General features: G+C 45.4%; 1 protein-coding gene across 3 annotated transcripts in view; it reads right to left on the bottom strand.

The window, feature by feature from the left end:
• LOC115144802 (ATP-binding cassette sub-family C member 8-like) overlaps positions 1 to 17,720 on the bottom strand; it is a 165,653-nt gene that overhangs the window by 83,064 nt on the left and 64,869 nt on the right. For all 3 annotated transcript variants that reach the window (XM_065002992.1, XM_065002993.1, XM_065002994.1), the window contains exons 13-14: positions 4,642 to 4,783; positions 1,100 to 1,210 (exon numbers count right to left, since the gene is read on the bottom strand). In XM_065002992.1, the coding sequence (XP_064859064.1) occupies positions 1,100 to 1,210; positions 4,642 to 4,783 (253 nt within the window). The remainder of the gene's footprint in view (positions 1 to 1,099; positions 1,211 to 4,641; positions 4,784 to 17,720) is intronic.

Raw genomic sequence — 17,720 nt, 5'->3', positions numbered from 1 at the left:
CACTCTGCTGCAGAGGTCTAGGTCCTCCTGGTCTACCTCTCACTCACTCTGATGCAGAGGTCTAGGTCCTCCTGGTCTACCTCTCACTCACTCTGCTGCAGAGGTCTAGGTCCTCCTGGTCTACCTCTCACTCACCCTGATCCAGAGGTCTAGGTCCTCCTGGTCTACCTCTCACTCACCCTGATCCAGAGGTCTAGGTCCTCCTGGTCTACCTCTCACTCACTCTGATGCAGAGGTCTAGGTCCTCCTGGTCTACCTCTCACTCACTCTGCTGCAGAGGTCTAGGTCCTCCTGGTCTACCTCTCACTCACCCTGATCCAGAGGTCTAGGTCCTCCTGATCTACCTCTCACTCACCCTGATCCAGAGGTCTAGGTCCTCCTGGTCTACCTCTCACTCACCCTGATCCAGAGGTCTAGGTCCTCCTGGTCTACCTCTCACTCACCCTGATCCAGAGGTCTAGGTCCTCCTGGTCTACCTCTCACTCACTCTGATGCAGAGGTCTAGGTCCTCCTGGTCTACCTCTCACTCACTCTGCTGCAGAGGTCTAGGTCCTCCTGGTCTCCTCTCACTCACTCTGATGCAGAGGTCTAGGTCCTCCTGGTCTACCTCTCACTCACTCTGCTGCAGAGGTCTAGGTCCTCCTGGTCTACCTCTCACTCACCCTGATCCAGAGGTCTAGGTCCTCCTGATCTACCTCTCACTCACCCTGATCCAGAGGTCTAGGTCCTCCTGGTCTACCTCTCACTCACCCTGATCCAGAGGTCTAGGTCCTCCTGATCTACCTCTCACTCACCCTGATCCAGAGGTCTAGGTCCTCCTGGTCTACCTCTCACTCACCCTGATCCAGAGGTCTAGGTCCTCCTGGTCTACCTCTCACTCACCCTGATCCAGAGGTCTAGGTCCTCCTGGTCTACCTCTCACTCACTCTGATGCAGAGGTCTAGGTCCTCCTGGTCTACCTCTCACTCACTCTGCTGCAGAGGTCTAGGTCCTCCTGGTCTACCTCTCACTCACTCTGATGCAGAGGTCTAGGTCCTCCTGGTCTACCTCTCACTCACCCTGATCCAGTGGTCCTTCTCCTGGTCTGCCTCCTACTCACCCTGATGCAGAGGTCTTGGTCTCCCTCCTGGGGGGGTGGGTTGCCTCCCTCATGGCTGTAGTTGTTCCAATCGTCCCTGGGATGTCTCTTCCTGTTCACCACCTTCAGAGGCTGGGAGAGGTGCAGGGAGGGGGCAGGGCATTGCTTAGGCTTTTTACAGGACCACTATGAAAACCACAGAGGTGATGGATGGTGGCGGAGGATTGTGGAGGAGGTGGTGAGTGTGTGTGTGTGCAAATGAGGTTGGGGTGGAGGTGGAAGGAGGACATTAACTACAACATTGATGTGCATTCTGCCTGTGAATGAGTGGTTGAGTGTTTAAGAGCTCTTTGTGGGAGCTCTGTGTGTGTGTGTGTTCATGTATGTGTGCATGCGTACGCTTGCGTGCATCTGTGTAAATGTTGATATTGATCGTGACTACAACACAAAACAAATGTGAACCGTATGTGAACCGATTACATCTTCAAACTAAGGGCAACTGTAGTATGGCATCCATGACAGGGAGACGGATGACATAATGCATGATGACGTATACAGGTAAGGTAGTCTAGCTAGCTACATTTTTAGATATTACAAGTTTCTAAGTGGTTTCAATTCAAGCTAAAGTGTACTGTTAGCTAGCTAGCTAACATTAGCTGGCTGGCTCCCTAACTAACAGTACGTTTATGATGTTATTTGTATCCTAGAACCGTTTGCTTTGCTAGTTAGATCCCAATGTTAGCTAGCTAACATTGAACCTGGCTGGTTAGCTTCCAGAATATTTATGCAGGGTAGTAATGACATGATTTGGTACTATGTTCATTGTTGTTTAACTAGCTAATGTTAGCTGGCTGGCTCGTTAGCTAACATTACGTGACGTGTGTGATCTTAAATGTTGTTTACCTAGCTAGGTTCATTGTTTACCTAGCTAGTTAGCGACATGTCTTTAACTAAAGTGTACTGTTAGCTGACTGGCTCCCTAGCTAACGTTATGTGTATGATGTTATTATTCTTATCCCAGAGCCGTTTGCTTTGCTACTTAGAGCCCAATGTTAGCTAACTAACATTGAACTTGGTTGGTTAGCTCCCATCAGATTCACGCAGGGTAGTAACCACATGATTTGGCACTATGTTCATTGTTGTTTAACTAGCTAACGTTAGCTGGCTAGCTCGTTAGCTAACGTTACTTGACGTGTGTGATCTTAGCTAGCGACATGTCTTAAGCTAATGTGTACAACACCCGTTGAATATGGCCGGTGTCAATAAATGTCTGCAAAAAAAGTATAATGAAATTGTTGGAGCAGAGCTGGTTAGACTGTTTTCATGTTATCCAGTGGTAAACAAATCATCGGCCAGAGCGTCAGGTGTGCGCTCTGAACGATCAGAGAGCCAAACGAGATGGGTGGGGCTAAAGCTTAAGAGGGTGTGAACAATGCTGAATGGGTGCAGACAAAGAAGAGGTCTTCACTAGATACCAAAACATTCAAAAACCATTTTCTCAAAAGTGAGTTTACAAGTTGATAAACATTCAAAGCAGAATTACTTTCCTATTGTTCCTCAAAAATGCAATGTATGATATACCATTTTGAAGATCTGAGTTTCTACTTTTATTCTAGATTTCAAATTTAGAATTTAGACCAAATCCAGGTGGTGAGTCCCATATTAAAACCGAAGCCATACGTTTCCTGACCGTTAAAACAAATGTTTTTTAAACGTTCTGAGACCAGAAGTGAACGTTTCGCCTGTTCTGGGAATGTTTATTTTCAGGTTGCAGGGATGTTCTGGGAACATTTGACTCTGGTTTCCTGGTGGCCTGGTTTCACAGGATGCATCTTTCCAACAACGTCCGAAGATGTCACATGCGTTTCCCAAAACACCACGCAGAGAGAATGGTCGCTAAGTGTGTTGTTGGCGCATGTGCTCTCCGATCCACTTACTCCATTCAAATCTTACCTTAACAATATATTTATTTCACAATACTGATAGCGGATCAGCTTCTAGAGAGATATTACGACCTACGGCTGCAAATGTTGAGGCGGCTTATTCTAATGCTTACCTAATAAAAATGCACTAAACCACTGATTTGGCACATCATTGCACATGTTAGGCTACACATTATGAAGTATATTGAGACCAATTACAGACAGAAGCAAAATAGAACTCATTTGATTGAACATGAAATGTATTTCAATACGTTTGAAATAGGCCTATTGCCTACTTTCTATATTTTTAATGCCGTCATCTCAACTTTCATATGAAGCATCTTTTTCTACGTCACTGGTTTGTATCAATTGCAAAGACAACTTTGTATTTTTTAGGCAACTTTGTTCTGAAGTTGTCGGTGGTAAAGGAGAGACGGATAAACCATGTGATTCTATGTTTAGCAGAGATCTTCTGTGTATAAAGAAATGCGAGAGGGCAAAAAAAGCATCTAACGACGCACTTAGCTGTTCTACAAGTGGTCTGAGACAGGCATTAGATTATGGCAGTTTTCAAGTGCAACGTTAATAACGATGGTTTTGGCAAACAGCTCAGAGATTTAACGCGCCCATTAATTGACAACACATGATCTTAATGATTGTTTGTTTCCTTTGAAATTGGGTCTGTTTGAATAGACTAAAATTAAATTCAATTAAATATGTGGAAAACATGGCATGCTAGCTCCATCCTGGTGGCGCAATTGACTAATTCCATGGATAGAGAACAGGTCCCAGTTTCCCAAAAGCATCTTAAGCCTAAGTTCATCGTAAGAACCTTTGTAAGAGCATCGTTAAATCTCTTTCCTGAGACTGTTAATGACAGTTTTTGCAAAAATGATTTGGTTGAGCAAACACACAGTTTGTTCAGCTATCTGGGTGGCTGGTCTCAGATGATCCCGCAGATGAAGAGGTCCTGGAAGGCTTGGTTACACATGGTCTGCGATTGAGGCCGGTTAGACGTACTGCCGAATTCTCTAAAACGACTTTGGAGAGCAGCTTATGGTATAGAAATTAACATTAAATTCTCTGGCAACAGCTCGGGTGAACATTCCTGCACTCTGCATGCCAATTGCACACTCCTTCAAAACTTGAGACATCTGTCATTGTAGAGTGGCCTTTTTTTTGTCCCCAGCACAAGGTGCACCTTTGTAATGATCATGTTAGTTAATCAGCTTCTTGATATGCCATACCTGCCAGGTGGATGGATTATCTTGGAAAAAGAGAAATGCTCACTAACAGGGATGAAAACAAATTTGTGCACAACATTTGAGAGTAATAAGATTTTTGTGCTTATGGAACATTTCTGGAATCTTTTATTTCAGGTCATGAAATATGGGAAGCTTTACATGTTGTGTTTATATTTTTTGTTCAGTATAAATGTAACCATGTTTCAACTTTTACAAAACATTCTGTTAAAGTTACTTAAATGTTCTGAGAATGTTCCAAAACCAAGCAACTATCCTGTACCATTCGCAGAAAGTTTTAGGACGTTTGTATGCTAAATCACCATAGGACAACTACGCTCTCAACAAGCTCTAAGAAACATAACGTTCTCAGAACATTATGTGATAGCTGGGTCCTCACCACTGCCTGGTACTTGTTGTTGTGGTTTCTGGGGCCGGAGGGAATGGTATTGTGGTTGCTAGGGCCCGTGGGCATGGTAGCATTTGGCTCCTGCTCATCTCCAATCTCATCACTACTGAAGAACTCACTCAGCTTCTGGGCACTATGAGGAAACAGGGGTTAAGGTTACATGGTTAGGGTTACAGGGGGACACGAACGACACATTTCATATTTCCACATTCTAGTATTAGCAGATGCTGTTCTCCAGAGTGAGTTACAATAAGGAAAAGTTAGTGTTTTGGAGATGGGATAGGAAACAACACAGCAAGAGGGTTTTCAAAGGAAAAGTGCCAGGAAAGTCTCATTGGACTGTACATCTGAGAGAAGAAAGCAAACATGACGGAGGAGTGAAAAGATGATTGGTTTAAGTCAACAGTTATAAAGTATTCTGTTTTTATATGTGCCTTTTCTGGGCCAAACTAGAATCAGCCATCTTATCACCATCATCTACCTGCTCCAACTTCAGGTCAAATGAAAGCATTAGAATCAGCCATCTTATCACCGTCCTCTACCTGCTCCAACTTCAGGTCAAATGAAAGCATTAGAATCAGCCATCTTATCACCGTCCTCTACCTGCTCCAACTTCAGGTCAAATGAAAGCATTAGAATCAGCCATCTTATCATTGTCATCTACCTGCTCCAACTTCAGGTCAAATGAAAGCATTAGAATCAGCCATCTTATCACCATCATCTACCTGCTCCAACTTCAGGTCAAATGAAAGCATTTAGAATCAGCCATCTTATCACCGTCATCTACCTGCTCCAACTTCAGGTCAAATGAAAGCATTAGAATCAGCCATCTTATCACCATCATCTACCTGCTCCAACTTCAGGTCAAATGAAAGCATTAGAATCAGCCATCTTATCACCGTCCTCTACCTGCTCCAACTTCAGGTCAAATGAAAGCATTAGAATCAGCCATCTTATCACCATCATCTACCTGCTCCAACTTCAGGTCAAATGAAAGCATTAGAATCAGCCATCTTATCACCATCATCTACCTGCTCCAACTTCAGGTCAAATGAAAGCATTAGAATCAGCCATCTTATCACCATCATCTACCTGCTCCAACTTCAGGTCAAATGAAAGCATTAGAATCAGCCATCTTATCACCGTCCTCTACCTGCTCCAACTTCAGGTCAAATGAAAGCATTAGAATCAGCCATCTTATCACCGTCCTCTACCTGCTCCAACTTCAGGTCAAATGAAAGCATTAGAATCAGCCATCTTATCACCGTCCTCTACCTGCTCCAACTTCAGGTCAAATGAAAGCATTAGAATCAGCCATCTTATCATTGTCATCTACCTGCTCCAACTTCAGGTCATCTTTTCTTGCTCAGGTCATCTTTTCTAGCTCTCTGTCCGATCAAATAAACAAAAAATATTTGAGAGGGAATAACAAGATGGGTGATTGCTTGTGTGTTTGACTGATGAGTGTCACGATCGCCTTCGTCGTGGAAATGACTGCACCAAGGTGCAGCATGGTGAGCGTACGTTTGTCTTTATTTTAAATGTCGCCAACAAAACAAGAAATAACAAAAACGAACGTGAAACCCTATCAGCAGGCCCAGGACTGGGGACCCTCGCCGCAGGCCCCGGACTGGGGACCATCGCCGCAGGCCCCGGACTGGGGACCATCGCCGCAGGCCCCGGACTGGGGACCGTCGCCGCAGGCCGCAGGCCCCGGACTGGGGACCGTCGCCGCAGGCCCCGGACTGGGGACCGTCGCTGCAGGCCAAAGACTGGGGACCCTCGCTGCAGGCCCCGGACTGGGGACCGTCGCTGCAGGCCAAAGACTGGGGACCCTCGCTGCAGGCTCCGGACTGGGGACCGTCGCTGCAGGCCAAAGACTGGGGACCCTCGCTGCAGGCTCCGGACAGTGGATCAACGCTACAGGCTTCGTGCCATGGATCATCACTGGAGGCTTCGTGCCATGGATCATCACTGGAGGTTCCGGGCCATGGATCATCACTGGAGGTTCCGGGCCATGGATCATCACTGGAGGTTCCGGGCCATGGATCATCACTGGAGGCTCCGGGCCATGGATCATCACTGGAGGCTCCGGGCCATGGATCATCACTGGAGGCTTCCTACGTGGAGCCAGAACAGGTCTCACCGGACTGAGGAGATGTACTGGAAGCCTGGTGCGTGGAGCTGCCACAGGGCTTACCAGGCTGGGGAGACATGCTTGGGTCCTGGTACGTGGAACCAGAACAGGTCTCACCGGACTGGGGAGATGCACTGGAAGCCTGGTGCGTGGAGCAGGCACCGGATACAATGGGCCGTGGAGGCGCACTGGAGGTCTCAAGCGTAGAGCCTGCACAACCCGTCCTGGCTGGATGGTTACTTTCGCCCGGCAAATGCGGGGAGCTGGCACAGGATGCACTGGGCTGTGCAGACGCACCGGAGACACAGTGCACAGAGTCGGCGCAGGATATCCTGGGCCGAAGAGACGCACTGGAGGCCAGGTGCGCTGAGCCGGCACCATCTGTCCTGGCTGGATGCCCACTCTAGCCCGTCCAATGCGGAGCGCACCGGGCTGTGCACGCGCTTTACCGCATAACACGGTGCCTGACCAGTACCACGCTCCCTACTGGGAGCTTGGGGAGTAAGTCTAAGTCTTAGACTAAGTCTTCCCGGTCTTCCTTGCCAGCCTTGACCCTATGTAACACTGGTCCCCTTGACTAGCTGCGTCCGCCATCCTCACTGCTTCCACGGCAGGCGATCCTTTCCAGCCAGGATCTCCTCCCACATCCAGGATCCCTTTCCTTCCAGAATGTCTTTCCATGTCCACTCTGTCTGCTCCTCCCGGCCACGCGCCTGGTCCGTTTGTGGTGGGTAGTTCTGTCACGATCGCCGTCGTCGTGGAAATGACCGGACCAAGGTGCAGCATGGTGAGCGTACATTTGTCTTTATTTTAAATGTCGCCAACAAAACAAGAAACAACAAAAACGAACGTGAAGCTTACTAGGGCTATACAGGCCACTAAACAAAGACAACTACCCACAAAATACAAAAGAAAAAAAGGCTGCCTAAGTATGATTCCTAATCAGAGACAATGATAGACAGCTGTCCCTGATTGAGAACCATACCCGGCCATAACATAGAAACACAGAACATAGAGTTTCCCACCCGAGTCACACCCTGACCAACCAAACATAGAGAATAAAAAGATCTCTACGGTCAGGGCATGACAACGATACAGTGATTGGTATGGCCAAACACGCCCACTCTTCCTATACTCAGTGCAGAGGGTAATGTAAGATGCTCCAAGCAGTCTTTAGAACTGTATGACAGGATGGCTAATGGTCTGTGAGGAAAAGAAACATGGTGAAGGGTAGCTCTATGACAAGACAACAAATTACAGCAGTTAAACTAATCACCAGTGTAGAAGTCAATGTTACTGAGGGAAACGGACTGGTGTTTTACTGACGACTGAGGCACTGTCGGAAAAAAAATCTAGATTGATTCACTCTGCCTTCAGTTTAGTTTCAACCCAGTTAAAAACATTATTCTGGTAGATTTGATGTAAATTCACCTTATCTCAACTTAATTGAACACCGCTACTCAGTTCAATTCATCTGTGTGTGTGTGTGTGTGTGTGTGTGTGTGTGTGTGTGTGTGTGTGTGTGTGTGTGTGTGTGTGTGTGTGTGTGTGTGTATGTGTGTGTGTGTGTGTGTGTCCTTATCAGGACCTCAATGTCCTGACAACAAGAAAAAATGTGAAAAGTCAGGACTTTTTTCATGTCCTGAATTTGCTAAAATGTGACTCGTTTCAGGACACTAGGCATATGTCGCGGGTCACTACTTTACAAGAGAGACATTTGAACGTAAACTTTTTTTTAAATCAAAATGCATTTTTTTCATTTGCCTTTAATAACAAACATGTATGCAATCTGTAAATATGAATACAATTATGAGCCTAGTTGGTTAAGCCACAGAAAAAGGCAGCAACCTTTCCGCTAGCCATGATTGGCTGAGATAATGAGTGGGCTGGACATGCCAAGAGATGAGTTCGGATAGGTCTGCCATATAGCACGCTTCTGTCTATTTTAGCTGGTTGGTATTTTTTAGGTAATCCTGTCTAACGCTGTAATGAGTGCACTGAGATTTGGGAAGCAAGTACAGGGAGTGAATATTTAAAAAAATAAATGGTGACAGGTGTGCGGGATAATCAGCAGCCTGATGACCTAGATGCCGGTGATAGTGGAGCTGCATAAGTGTTGCTCTCCACTTTCTGGAGGACAGAGTTTTGAAATCAGTGGAATTAGACTATGATAGCTAAGGAGATGGAGAAAACACCCGTCTCCGGATTAGATCTTCAAACTAAGGGCAAACATGGCATCTGTGACAGAGAGAAGCATCCATCCATTATGTATATGGGTAAGATAGTCTAGCTAGCTACATTTTCAGATATTACACGTTTCTTATTTTGACAAAGTTGTTTTCATTTAATTTCAAGTTGAAGTGTGCTGTTAGCTAGCTAGCTAATGTTAGCCAGCTGGCTAGCTAGCTAATGTTATGTGTATGATCTTATTATTTGTATCGCAGAGCCATTTGCATTGCTAGTTATTGCCTAATGTTAGCTAGCTAACATTGAACCTGGTTGGTTAGCTACCTGAAAATTCATGCACGGTAGTAACATCATGAGTTGGGATTATGGTTCATTGTTTAGCTAGCTAGCTAGCCTCATGTCTTAACAAAATACTCCACTATGCAAGTAACAATTTCAATAGAATGTTGACAACTGTTGATAGACATAGTTGACAAATTTTACGAACGCTCAATACCAGTTGAATATGGCCGGTGTCCGTAAACATTGGCCAAAAAAGCATAAATTGTTGCCAGCAGCACAGTTGCAGTCACCATCGCTCTGATAACATAAAAACAGCCTAACCAGCTCTGCTAAGGTGAGTAAAATTTCCAGTGAGCTGTTCTGTCATTTACATTTACATTTAAGTCATTTAGCAGACGCTCTTATCCAGAGCGACTTACAAATTGGTGCATTCACCTTATGACATCCAGTGGAGCAGCCACTTTACAATAGTGCATCTAAATCTTTTAAGGGGGGGGGGGTGAGAAGGATTACTTTATCCTATCCTAGTTATTCCTTAAAGAGGTGGGGTTTCAGGTGTCTCCGGAAGGTGGTGATTGACTCCGCTGTCCTGGCGTCGTGAGGGAGTTTGTTCCACCATTGGGGGGCCAGAGCAGAGAACAGTTTTGACTGGGCTGAGCGGGAACTGTACTTCCTCAGTGGTAGGGAGGTGAGCAGGCCAGAGGTGGATGAACGCAGTGCCCTTGTTTGGGTGTAGGGCCTGATCAGAGCCTGGAGGTACTGAGGTGCCGTTCCCCTCACAGCTCCGTAGGCAAGCACCATGGTCTTGTAGCGGATGCGAGCTTCAACTGGAAGCCAGTGGAGAGAGCGGAGGAGCGGGGTGACGTGAGAGAACTTGGGAAGGTTGAACACCAGACGGGCTGCGGCGTTCTGGATGAGTTGTAGGGGTTTAATGGCACAGGCAGGGAGCCCAGCCAACAGCGAGTTGCAGTAATCCAGACGGGAGATGACAAGTGCCTGGATTAGGACCTGCGCCGCTTCCTGTGTGAGGCAGGGTCGTACTCTGCGGATGTTGTAGAGCATGAACCTACAGGAACGGGCCACCGCCTTGATGTTAGTTGAGAACGACAGGGTGTTGTCCAGGATCACGCCAAGGTTCTTAGCGCTCTGGGAGGAGGACACAGTGGAGTTGTCAACCGTGATGGCGAGATCATGGAACGGGCAGTCCTTCCCCGGGAGGAAGAGCAGCTCCGTCTTGCCGAGGTTCAGCTTGAGGTGGTGATCCGTCATCCACACTGATATGTCTGCCAGACATGCAGAGATGCGATTCGCCACCTGGTCATCAGAAGGGGGAAAGGAGAAGATTAATTGTGTGTCGTCTGCATAGCAATGATAGGAGAGACCATGTGAGGTTATGACAGAGCCAAGTGACTTGGTGTATAGCGAGAATAGGAGAGGGCCTAGAACAGAGCCCTGGGGGACACCAGTGGTGAGAGCACGTGGTGAGGAGACGGATTCTCGCCACGCCACCTGGTAGGAGTGACCTGTCAGGTAGGACGCAATCCAAGCGTGGGCCGCGCCGGAGATGCCCAACTCGGAGAGGGTGGAGAGGAGGATCTGATGGTTCACAGTATCGAAGGCAGCCGATAGGTCTAGAAGGATGAGAGCAGAGGAGAGAGAGTTAGCTTTAGCAGTGCGGAGCGCCTCCGTGATACAGAGAAGAGCAGTCTCATTTGAATGACTAGTCTTGAAACCTGACTGATTTGGATCAAGAAGGTCATTCTGAGAGAGATAGCGGGAGAGCTGGCCAAGGACGGCACGTTCAAGGGTTTTGGAGAGAAACGAAAGAAGGGATACTGGTCTGTAGTTGTTGACATCGGAGGGATAGAGTGTAGGTTTTTCAGAAGGGGTGCAACTCTCGCTCTCTTGAAGACGGAAGGGACGTAGCCAGCGGTCAGGGATGAGTTGATGAGCGAGGTAAGGGAGAAGGTCTCCGGAAATGGTCTGGAGAAGAGAGGAGGGGATAGGGTCAAGCGGGCAGGTTGTTGGGCGGCCGGCCGTCACAAGACGCGAGATTTCATCTGGAGAGAGAGGGGAGAAAGGGGTCAGAGCACAGGGTAGGGCAGTGTGAGCAGAACCAGCGGTGTCGTTTGACTTAGCAAACGAGGATCGGATGTCGTCGACCTTCTTTTCAAAATGGTTGACGAAGTCATCTGCAGAGAGGGAGGAGGGGGGGGAGGGGGAGGGGCATTCAGGAGGGAGGAGAAGGTGGCAAAGAGCTTCCTAGGGTTAGAGGCAGATGCTTGGAATTTAGAGTGGTAGAAAGTGGCTTTAGCAGCAGCGACAGAAGAGGAAAATGTAGAGAGGAGGGAGTGAAAGGATGCCAGGTCCGCAGGGAGGCGAGTTTTCCTCCATTTCCGCTCGGCTGCCCGGAGCCCTGTTCTGTTCTTTTTGTGTCTGGAAGTAGCTAGCAAGCTAGCTAACATTAGCCAGGTTGCTTTGGTGCTTGACTGCTGCTGTTTGGACAACACTCGGATCAACCCTTAAAACCTCTCTGGGATAGGCGGGACCCTAGCGTCCCACCTGGCCAATAGCCAGGGAAAATGCAGAGCGCCAAATTCAAATAAAATACTATAAAAATCAAACTTTCATTAAATCACACATGTAAGATACCAAATTAAAGCTACACTCGTTGTGAATCCAGGCAACATGTCAGATTTCAAAAAGGCTTTTCGGCAAAAGCATAAGATGCTATTATCTGATGATAGCACAACAGTAAACAATGAGAGAGTAGCATATTTCAACTCTGCAGACGCGACACAAAACACAGAAATAAAATAATAATCATGCCTTACCTTTGACGAGCTTCTTTTGTTGGCACAACAATATGTCCCATAAACATCACAAATGGTCCTTTTGTTCGATTAATTCCGTCCATATATATCCAAAATGTTCATTTATTTGGCCCGTTTGATCCACAAAATATCTCGAAAGTTACCTGTAAACATTGCCAAAACATTTCAAACTACTTTTGTAATACAACTTTACGTATTTTTAAATGTAAATAATCGATCAAATTGAAGTAAGGGATGATCTGTGTTCAATACAGGAAGACAACAAACTCAATCATGCTTTCTGGTCTTGCGCAACTATCAAACAGTACACATGACGTGACACTTGTTCAAGATGGCCGTACTTCTTCATTGCACAAAGGAATAACCTCAACCATTTTCTAAAGACTGGTGACATCCAGTGGAAGCGGTAGGACCTGCAAACAAGTCGCTTAGAAATCTGGTTTCCCAATGAAAAATCAGTGAATAGACAGCAACCTCAAAAAATAAATCTGAATGGTTTGTCCTCTGGGTATTGGCTGCTACATAAGTTCTGTTATACTCACAGACATGATTCAAACAGTTTTAGAAACTTCAGAGTGTTTTCTATACAAATCTACTAATACTATGCATATCTTATATTCTGGGGATGAGTAGCAGGAAGTTGAATTTGGGCACGCTATTTATCCAAAAGTGAAAATGCTGCCCCCTATCCCGAAGAAGTTTTAAAGAGATGGGTGGGGCTAAAGCTTAAGAGGGTGTGAACAATGCTGAATGGGTATAGACAAAGTAAAGCTCTCCAGTAGGTACCAACACATTCAAAGGCCATTGTCTCAAAAGTGAGGTTACAAGTTGATCAACTTTCAAAGCAGAATTACTTTCTCATTGTTCCTCAAATAAAGTGTATGATGTACCATTTTGTAGCTCTGTGTCTCTGCTTTTATCCAATGTAAAAAATACCCATTTCAAATTTTGCTACATAAGACCGAATCAAGGCGGTCGGTCACAAATGCTATTTTAGGCTTAAGGGTTAGGTTTAAGGTTAGGGTTAGGGTTTGGGTTAAGGTTAGGGTTAGGGAAAATATTATTTTTAATGGGAATACATTTGTACACCCCAAAATGTTCTGAAAATTCACAAAAACAGAGCTGTGTGTGCATGTGTGCATGCGACTGTGTGTGTGTGTCCATCAGACCTGGGCAGAAAATGGTTGTATTTTGTAGTTTATTTGAAAATACCAGAGTTTAAACTACAAGGCAATTATTTTCTTTGATGTTCAAATACAGGTCTCAGAAAAATAATAATATTTGAAAGTATTAAATATGTGAGGGACATGGAATCACCTCAACATCAGAGAAGACTTTTGCAGCTTCAAAATGACAAAAATGTTCATCATGAGTGAGACAAAGTAATACAGTGACATCAAATTCTTATATATGTTTAGTAACTTTGTGATTATTATACAGCAACATTGTTGTAACATAAGGCCTTGGAAATGGCTTTATAATTGCTTAGTAAGGGAGTTATTACATAAGTGGAATAAGGAAGAGTCACTATTCCTCTTGTGTACTGTAGTTACAAAACCTCTCAGCTTATTGCTATGAAATTAAAATGCAATGTAACAACAGGCTCCAAATTATTATTATTTTTAATTATTTATTTATTTAACCTTAACCTTTATTTAATTACAGTTTTATTACACAGGAACAAGAACAGTTTAATATCAAGTGTTACTGAGAATTGCTAAAAGAAACAAAATATGTATTTGAATTGTCAAAGGGAAACTAAATATCACAAAACTGCCTTCTTGAATCAACTACAACCAATGTAGGTGGATCATAATGTTAGTTTGTATTCTGAGTAATCTATCCCTTTAAAGATAGTATAGTGTGTGTTTGAAACAATAACACTTCCCCTCAGATGAACAAAGAGGTTTGACGTTGCTTTTGCCAAGCATCCAACTTGCTGTTTGCAATGTTTGCAAATGGCTTTGAACTGTATTTTCACATATTATAAAATGAATTGCAGCTTTTAACCTTTTCAGTGGCATGTTGAGTCCTACAGTAGTTGAGGGTAACAACTTATTTAAACTTATCTCCACAAAATATCATTGGTTAATTGATTTGAGTTGATTATGTACACATGGGGCAATGGACATTCAGGAGAATGGACATTTACAAAATGTTCAGATAGAAATGTATTGTGTAGATCAAATATGGCTGTCAGATTGCTTGGAATACTATAGGGGATTGTGTGTTCTTTATTCATTCTATTTCTATCTGCAACATGCAGTTCCAGATACAGCCCTGCCATTAGTTGAAGGCAGCCAATCCAAAAGTAGTCACCTCCTGAGATCTATATTCAAATAGTTTTTAAAAAAGTAGTTGCTTTCTCAGATCTTTGGGATCTGTATTTAAATTGTTTTAAAAAGTCATTTTTGGGGATCTGCATTTAAATATTTTTTTTAAATTGTAATTTCTGGGGATCTGTATTTAAACAGTTTAAAAAAGTAGTCATTTTTGGGATCTGTATTTAAATATCTTTAAAAAGTAGTCATTTTCTGGGATCTGTATTTAAATTATTTTTATGTCAGTTGGCAAGGGTCTTTACTTCAATATTATTGTGTTTTTATGTATTTCTAATTTATTTTTTTATTTTTTTATTTCACCTTTATTTAACCAGGTAGGCTAGTTGAGAACAAGTTCTCATTTGCAACTGCGACCTGGCCAAGATAAAGCATAGCAGTGTGAACAGACAACACAGAGTTACACATTGAGTAAACAATTAACAATAACACAGTAGAAAAAAAATGGGCACTCTATATACAATGTGTGCAAAAGGCATGAGGAGGTAGGCGAATAATACAATTTTGCAGATTAACACTGGAGTGATAAATGATCAGATGGTCATGTACAGGTAGAGATATTGGTGTGCAAAAGAGCAGAAAAGTAAATAAATAAAAAAAACAGTATAAAAACAGTATGGGAATGAGGTAGGTGAAAATGGGTGGGCTATTTACCAATAGACTATGTACAGCTGCAGCGATCGGTTAGCTGCTCGGATAGCTGATGTTTGAAGTTGGTGAGGGAGATAAAAGTCTCCAACTTCAGCGATTTTTGCAGTTCGTTCCAGTCACAGGCAGCAGGCAGAGTATCTAGTAGGAGAGTATCACAGGCAGAGTACTGGAACGAAAGGCGGCCAAATGAGGTGTTGGCTTTAGGGATGATCAGTGAGATACACCTGCTGGAGCGCGTGCTACGGATGGGTGTTGCCATCGTGACCAGTGAACTGAGATAAGGCGGAGCTTTACCTAGCATGGACTTGTAGATGACCTGGAGCCAGTGGGTCTGGCGACGAATATGTAGCGAGGGCCAGCCGACTAGAGCATACAAGTCGCAGTGGTGGGTGGTATAAGGTGCTTTGGTGACAAAACGGATGGCACTGTGATAGACTGCATCCAGTTTGCTGAGTAGAGTGTTGGAAGCCATTTTGTAGATGACATCGCCGAAGTCGAGGATCGGTAGGATAGTCAGTTTTACTAGGGTGAGCTTGGCGGCGTGAGTGAAGGAGGCTTTGTTGCGGAATAGAAAGCCGACTCTTGATTTGATTTTCGATTGGAGATATTTGATGTGAGTCTGGAAGGAGAGTTTGCAGTCTAGCCAGACACCTAGGTACTTATAGATGTCCACATATTCAAGGTCGGAACCATCCAGGGTGGTGATGCTAGTCGGGCATGCGGGTGCAGGCAGCGATCGGTTGAAAAGCATGCATTTGGTTTTACTAGCGTTTAAGAGCAGTTGGAGGCCACGGAAGGAGTGCTGTATGGCATTGAAGCTCGTTTGGAGGTTAGATAGCACAGTGTCCAATGACGGGCCGAAAGTATATAGAATGGTGTCGTCTGCGTAGAGGTGGATCAGGGAATCGCCCGCAGCAAGAGCAACATCATTGATATATACAGAGAAAAGAGTCGGCCCGAGAATTGAACCCTGTGGCACCCCCATAGAGACTGCCAGAGGACCGGACAGCATGCCCTCCGATTTGACACACTGAACTCTGTCTGCAAAGTAATTGGTGAACCAGGCAAGGCAGTCATCCGAAAAACCGAGGCTATTGAGTCTGCCGATAAGAATATGGTGATTGACAGAGTCGAAAGCCTTGGCGAGGTCGATGAAGACGGCTGCACAGTACTGTCTTTTATCGATGGCGGTTATGATATCGTTTAGTACCTTGAGCGTGGCTGAGGTGCACCCGTGACCGGCTCGGAAACCAGATTGCACAGCGGAGAAGGTACGGTGGGATTCGAGATGGTCAGTGACCTGTTTGTTGACTTGGCTTTCGAAGACCTTAGATAGGCAGGGCAGGATGGATATAGGTCTATAGCAGTTTGGGTCCAGGGTGTCTCCCCTTTGAAGAGGGGGATGACTGCGGCAGCTTTCCAATCCTTGGGGATCTCAGACGATATGAAAGAGAGGTTGAACAGGCTGGTAATAGGGGTTGCGACAATGGCGGCAGATAGTTTCAGAAATAGAGGGTCCAGATTGTCAAGCCCAGCTGATTTGTACGGGTCTAGGTTTTGCAGCTCTTTCAGAACATCTGCTATCTGGATTTGGGTAAAGGAGAACCTGGAGAGGCTTGGGCGAGGAGCTGCGGGGGGGGCGGAGCTGTTGGCCGAGGTTGGAGTAGCCAGGCGGAAGGCATGGCCAGCCGTTGAGAAGTGCTTATTGAAGCTTTCGATAATCATGGATTTATCGGTGGAGACCGTGTTACCTAGCCTCAGTGCAGTGGGCAGCTGGGAGGAGGTGCTCTTGTTCTCCATGGACTTCACAGTGTCCCAGAACTTTTTGGAGTTGGAGCCTTAGCTTTCCTGACTGACTGCGTGTATTGGTTCCTGACTTCCCTGAACAGTTGCATATCACGGGGGCTATTCGATGCTATTGCAGTCCGCCACAGGATGTTTTTGTGCTGGTCGAGGGCAGTCAGGTCTGGAGTGAACCAAGGGCTGTATCTGTTCTTGGTTCTGCATTTTTTGAACGGAGCATGCTTATCTAAAATGGTGAGGAAGTTACTTTTAAAGAATGACCAGGCATCCTCAACGGACGGGATGAGGTCATTGTCCTTCCAGGATACCCGGGCCAGGTCGATTAGAAAGGCCTGCTCACAGAAGTGTTTTAGGGAGCGTTTGACAGTGATGAGGGGTGGTCGTTTGACTGCGGCTCCGTGGCGGATACAGGCAATGAGGCAGTGATCGCTGAGATCCTGGTTGAAGACAGCGGAGGTGTATTTGGAGGGCCAGTTGGTCAGGATGACGTCTATGAGGGTGCCCTTGTTTACAGAGTTAGGGTTGTACCTGGTGGGTTCCTTGATGATTTGAGTGAGATTGAGGGCATCTAGCTTACATTGTAGGACTGCCGGGGTGTTAAGCATATCCCAGTTTAGGTCACCTAACAGAACAAACTCTGAAGCTAGATGGGGGGCGATCAATTCACAAATGGTGTCCAGGGCACAGCTGGGAGCTGAGGGTGGTCGGTAGCAGGCGGCAACAGTGAGAGACTTATTTCTGGAGAGAGTAATTTTCAAAATTAGTAGTTCGAACTGTTTGGGTATGGACCTGGAAAGTATGACATTACTTTGCAGGCTATCTCTGCAGTAGACTGCA

This window comes from Oncorhynchus nerka, linkage group LG17 (genome assembly GCF_034236695.1).
Source record: "Oncorhynchus nerka isolate Pitt River linkage group LG17, Oner_Uvic_2.0, whole genome shotgun sequence".
Classification (NCBI taxonomy): Eukaryota; Metazoa; Chordata; class Actinopteri; order Salmoniformes; family Salmonidae; genus Oncorhynchus; species Oncorhynchus nerka.
The sequence above is the reverse complement of the archived record's forward strand: the minus strand, read 5'-3'. Positions and strand labels throughout refer to the sequence as shown.